The sequence below is a fragment of the Zonotrichia albicollis genome, chromosome 1 (genome assembly GCF_047830755.1).
Source record: "Zonotrichia albicollis isolate bZonAlb1 chromosome 1, bZonAlb1.hap1, whole genome shotgun sequence".
Lineage (NCBI taxonomy): Eukaryota > Metazoa > Chordata > Aves > Passeriformes > Passerellidae > Zonotrichia > Zonotrichia albicollis.
Window position 1 is genome coordinate 105,931,701 of NC_133819.1, and position 6,000 is coordinate 105,937,700.

The 6,000-nt window shown below is 49.1% G+C and overlaps 1 protein-coding gene across 1 annotated transcript in view; it reads right to left on the minus strand.

The window, feature by feature from the left end:
- Positions 1-3,653, minus strand: part of EMILIN2 (elastin microfibril interfacer 2) — a 39,850-nt gene extending 36,197 nt beyond the window's left edge. Inside the window, exons 1-2 of the mRNA XM_005486669.4 lie at positions 3,399-3,653; positions 3,180-3,302 (exon numbers count right to left, since the gene is read on the minus strand). Of these exons, the coding sequence (XP_005486726.1) occupies positions 3,180-3,302; positions 3,399-3,526 (251 nt within the window). The 5' untranslated portion in view covers positions 3,527-3,653. The remainder of the gene's footprint in view (positions 1-3,179; positions 3,303-3,398) is intronic.
- Positions 3,654-6,000: the final 2,347 nt, after the last annotated feature.

Below are 6,000 nucleotides of genomic sequence, written 5' to 3' on the forward strand. Positions count from 1 at the left end.
GAGGGGTCAATTATTTATGAAGCAATATTAAATTTCAAAACATCCAAGCTCTTTCTAGTGAGTATAAACACTAATATTTTTGTACCTTTCAGCCCAGTGACCCACTAATAACAAAGTTTCTCTTTCTTTTGCTAGTCACAGTTTTAAGAAAAATAAATCAGAAGCCTCTCACACTTCAAAGGGAACATACTTCAAAGGGCATTTCTGCTCTTTCTTTCTGCTCTCTTCCTATCTCTTGAGCAGCCACACTTCAACTCACATTCATCCCTGACACCTTAATCAGCCAAAGTATTCACTAACTTTTCAGCAAGGAAATGCACTATTGAGCCCAAGTACCTATAAAACAGTTAAACAATGAAGTGTAATAATTTCCTGAATTTCAACTTAACCTTTCAGGAAATACACCCTGCAGCCAAAGTGAATTTACAGTTAACAATCATGGAAGTGTAGTCATTCCAACAGGGGGCTTTAGGGCTTTTGTCTTCAGACAAATTATATTTTAATGAGCCTAAAGGGTAGATTAAATGGGCTCATGCATGCATATGATTTTAGGCTTAATCACCAGATCTCTCTATTTAAAAAAAAATTCAAAGACAAATCAGGGCTGACTATAATCCATATCTGCAACTCTCACTCTCTTGTCTGTAAAGAACACATGGAATGCAGGAGAACACTGCAAGTTTAAGGCAGTGAAACGCTCCCCTGTACACTGCAATCTAAGTAACTGCTATGCATAACCCAGACCACACTAGATGGACTCTTTAAATCTAGTCTTAAACTAATATAAACCAATAGTAGATTAAAAAATAGACCTGATAGTACTTAAGTACTAATAAAACACACACATCCATGATACAGTTAAGGAATTCTTTGTTTGGTTTGGATCTCACTGTCCCCACTGTCTGCAGCTGAATGAGCTCTTAGATAAACCATGGGTATCAAGAGGAGACTACACAGGGGCTGCACTTTATTCCCATGAATATCTGCTATTTAGCTCATGTCAAGTTCTCTGTTCAAGTGTATAAAGGAGAAAAAAAGAGAATAATTTCCACAAAGTCCTCACAGTCATTTCTTTGTTGTTTTACAGCTCTTTCCTATTTTTGTGAACATTAGCTAGCAAACATATATAAACACATTTTGTTATTCAGGAAGCTTCTCCTTCTGAATTAAACAATATTTTTCACAGGAATCAAGTTAGGAGTTTGCAGGATTTGAGGCATGTATTTCAAACTTTTTGGATTAGCACCTTTCTTACTCTGCCACTGACAGTGTATATGCAACAGACACAAAAATAAAATGACAGCCTATAAACAGTTTTCAACACAATAAAATTTCAAGATGTTGATATTCCACCTTCTCTTGGTGTTAATCAGCTGGTGCTGTGACAGAAGAAAAATATTTTATGGTAATATTAAAGAATATTTTATGTTAAGAACAAGGAATTGTTTTGCAGTTGCCATTATGGTTATGAAGAAAATAATGATGTTCACCAAAGAAAGTCAAACAGAGGAAACAAAGCCTTATGATAAGCATCTAATTCCATTCTCAAAAGAACAAAAAAACCCCATGAGACTGGACACATCTGGTGAGACCAAATGTCTGTTCAGCCCCACATTCCCTCTCTGACAGCAGCCAACTCCAGATGTTTAGAAGCACAAGGACAGACAATGCCATTTCAGAGAACCACAGAGAAATCTGGAAGGGATGGGACTTCAGGAGGTCGTGCAGTCCAGCCCCCTGCTCAAGCTGGGCTTCCCCTTGTCACTCCTGCCAATAATCTCACACTCTCAGTGCAGGAATTTCCTGAGCTAGAAGCAATGCCTTCGCACTTTCTTCACTATCTGCCAGCAGATAGTCCATGAAAGTCCTAATTTACCGCCTCTGAAATTCCTTATCTTAATGCTTGGTGATTTATGTGTTTAAAGAGCTCAGTTTCAACCCCTCCTCATGCCTCTGTAGCTCCACTTCTCAGGATAGAGGGCACACCCCATTACACATCCACAGAGTCAGTCAGAAGTCCAAAATGGCCAGTTCAAGACTCGAAAGGGAAACAAGGGAAGTTACACAAGTCAGCGTTACTCAGCTGTCTGCTGTCTTTGTTTTTTCCCCTCCAGTTCTAGTGTTTAAATAGAGAAAAGATGGATTTTTAACAAAAATAACAACCCAAACAAACAGAAAGCAGCATATCTGAATGCCCAACACACAACACCTATTGTCACCGACCCCAGGGTTGGCAGCGTCATCGGTGTCTGAAGCTCTATTTCAGCAGTACCCAGGATCTAGCAGTATCTGTCTCATCATCACTGATTCATGTCAAAATAAAATCTAGTTACTGTAGTTTTATTGTAAAATACTCATGATCATCACCTTAGCCAAGTCTAAGCTTATGATAATCTGGGTGTCTTTCCAGCAGCTTCTTGGGGATGCTGAAATGGTTCCACAGAGTGCGGTTGCCCAGAGCTTTCAAACAGAAATGTGTAAATATTACTGCTTTTCAAGTGGAAAAATGAGGAAAGGAGATGTCCCTGTGACTAGCCAGCAGGTGAGATCCATCTGTCCCCTAATGCCTGCTGTAGCACACCTTGCTGTAGGCGGCCACTCCACAGATTTCTACGTGGTCACACGCACAGGGAATAAAATCAAACAAGCAATTTTATATTACCCCCCATAAAATCTGCCCTGGCCGCTCCCCTTGCTGGATAACTACAAGGACACACAGACTGTAAAGGCGCTGGCTCGCGTTCCCGGCTCTCCCTGTACGCGCCGATCCAGCGCCTCGGAGGAGCAGCAACAAAACCGGTTTGGAGCGGGGCTGCGCGCCCGCAGCCCCGGCGCGCTCCCGGCAGCGCCAAGGCGCGCTCCCGGTGCCCGTGGAAAGCAGCCCGCGTGCTTTCCGCCCGCCCGCACGCCGCTCCGAGCCGACGAGGAGTGCCAGCGCAGCTCCCTCTCGGCAGCGCGGAGCCGCCGCTCAATCTGGCTCTAATTAGCTCCGGCATTAGCCCCATGTCCGCAACGAGCGAGCGCTTTGTTCGGGATGCGCTGGGGACCAGAGGAGCTCCGCACCCCCTGCCACAGCCCTGCGCCTGTCGGGGTGCCGGGAACCACCCAGCGCTTTCCCCGGGCTCGGCAATGGGCGGCCAAGCGCTCTCCCTGCCGAGGTCGCCCCGTGCGCTACTTACACCAGGGTGGGCTCGCAGGGGAACTGGTTCCAGGCGCACTTGTACTGGGCCTGGACGTAGCTCTCCGTCCCGTCCAGCACCGAGCAGCTCACGTTCTTGTTCACTATGTAGGCGCACCAGTTCCTGGGGGAGAAGGACAGTGTCGGTCAGGCTCGCCGGGCTCCGCAGACCGCCCGGCCCGGGCGGTGCCGCAGCGCGCCCCGGGCGGGCGGTACTCACTTGCTGCGGGAGCCCGGCCGCGAGTACGGCAGGTGCGGGGTGCCGTGGCTGAGCCCGGCGGCGCCCAGGGCGAGGAGGAGCGGCAGAGCCCATCCCGAGGGCGGCGCGGGCCCCGGGCACAGCTCCATGGGGCGACGGGCAGCGGCGGCGGGCGAGCGCAGCGGGCCGGTGCCTCTCCGCCGGCTCCCTCCGTCCGTCTGTCCCTCCGTCCGTCCCGCCCGCTCTCAGCTCCCTCACTGACGCAAATCCCCCCACCCCGTTTCCGCCCTCCACGGCGGCTCCGCACCCCCCTCCGGCCAAGGCGCCTCTCCCCTCCGGCCGGCCCGGCCCCGGCCCCCGCCCCGCTGCCGCCCCCGGCCGGGCAGAGCCCTGTGGCAGGCTCGGCCCCGTGTGGCGCCCGGCTCCCCTCGGGCAGCCCCCGCTCCCCGGCCCCTGCCCGAGCCGACAGCCCCCGTACCAAATTTCCCCCTGGAAAGCTGATGGGAGGAGAGGCCGGGCCCCTAGGGAAGAGCCCCCGCTGCCGGGAGCCGGGCTGCTGGGGCAGAGCGAACCGCGGGGAAGCGGACACCGGGCTCTTCAGGTGGTGCGGACGTGCTGAGCTCCCGGTGTCTGAGGCTGGTTTGCTGCTTCGTGGCAGCCCTGGGGTCCTGCCTGACACCGGTGCCGTGAGGTGGTGGTGTTCCTTTCGTGTCCCGATGACGGCTCATTCACACACTGTCATGGGAAGGGTGCTGGAGCTACCTCAGCGAGGGATGTACAATAAGCCTTTAATTGTAAGGAGAGGTGTTCACTGGGCAGAGGGAGAAATGGGCGTTCAGCTTCACCTGGCCGTTAAAATCCAACCCGATCACCTTGACTGAGTGGCCTGCCCGTGTGAAGCCATCCCATCGAGAGTAGGACCGCATGGATGCCCTTCTATCATCCTCAGCTCCTGCTCTTTTATGAGTTGGATTTTTGGGCTGAAGTGACACTGAGCAAAAGCATCAAGGCTGGGCCAGGGCAGGCTGCTCCCACCAGTGGGAAGGAGGCAAAGGGAGAGAGTGATCTTTGGGTGGAGAATAGTTTGGGTGGAGATTTGGGAACAGCGCAGGCTGCTCCTGCTGAGCCTGGCCAGCCCCAGCCCTGCTCCCAAGGCCTCCCATGGCCAACAGCAGCTGCTCAGGCTTTCCTAGCTCTCACTGCAGGCACAGCCAGCAGCAGGGCAGGGCTCTTCTTTCTGCTGTAGGCAGCAGCTTGCTGACCTCATCATTTGCCCCGACCTGCTGAAACAGGCAAATTTCATCTGCTGGTCTTCCTGGGAGTCTCACCCAACAGCTTCACTCTGCAAGTCTGCAGGGAAATAAGCTTTAAATGCTGAGGTCAAAATGATGCATTCAGACTGGTTTTTAGGAACTGTTTCATTGGAAATATACACTAAAGCTTCCTGTCCCCTAGAGAAATGTGTGCCATTACAGATGCATAGGTACACTTCACTGGCAATAAATAGCAACGGAAAATGAGATGTTGCTTCAAGCTGTTCTATTTCACTTGAAACCCTTCTAATGCTCTGTAAATGCCTGGAAGAGGATAGCACTTCACTCTCTTAAGAAATTATGCTTTTACCTTCTCAAGGGTTAAACAATTTCCTGTGCCACTGTTTGCATTCATGGAAGCATGTAATTGGGTTTTCACTATTTATGCTGGCAGAAATTATCTGGAGTTTCCCAAGCCTGTAGAGAGCAAGACTACAGTTCAGTTCCTAAAAAGCAATGAAGAAGGCTTTTTCTTCCTTTCCCCCCTCCTCACTCAGCCAAGGACTCATGAAATTTGTCCTTTTCCAAAAGGGATGAGCAACATGGAAGAGCTGCACATTGTCCCACAAAGGGAAAGTCATTAAATAATGAAAGGCTGAGGTCATCCTTGTCTTGAGAATGACTGCATAGTACAAAAATTAATAGACTGATTTAAACAAAATGAGCATGAAGCAACAGAATATTTCCATATGCTAAACATTGAGCTTACATTTTGGTGAAGGAGGACTAAGGAGATGTTACCTGATTTTCCAGGAGGGCGCCCAATTTACCTGTGAACCCCAGAGTCAATTGCCTGACCAAATGTAACATGGGGACACCATCAGAAGGAGAGTTGTTAGAGCCCCGCTTACCCCATAGATATTACAGATAATAAGTCAGGAGTTTTCTGCAACTTCAGGACTTTGTGAATGTTTGTTCATTCAAGAACTATGTAAGAACATCTCTCCTAATTTCTGATATATATCTGTCCCTTTACCGTCTGGATCAACTACTTTGTAAATATTATGGAACAAGACTTTCACAGCATTTGCTGCCATTTCTTTAAAAGGCTATGTGAGACTTCTTCCGCTGCAAAGCACAGTGCATTTTGGAGTTTGTTTCATTTAAAATAAACTATAACAACGAAAAAAAAATCCTGCAGGACCAGTCTCTTCTTCTCCCTGAAACTAGAGCTCTGTTGGAACTTGAATACAAGTGCTGGTGCAGAGAGTGAAGTTTTTGGGGTGGCTGCATGATGGCTCAGTAAGGAATATCAGCAGAGGATGACTTGTGCTAGAAGTGTTGAGCTGAAGAGAAATGGATGAATTTGG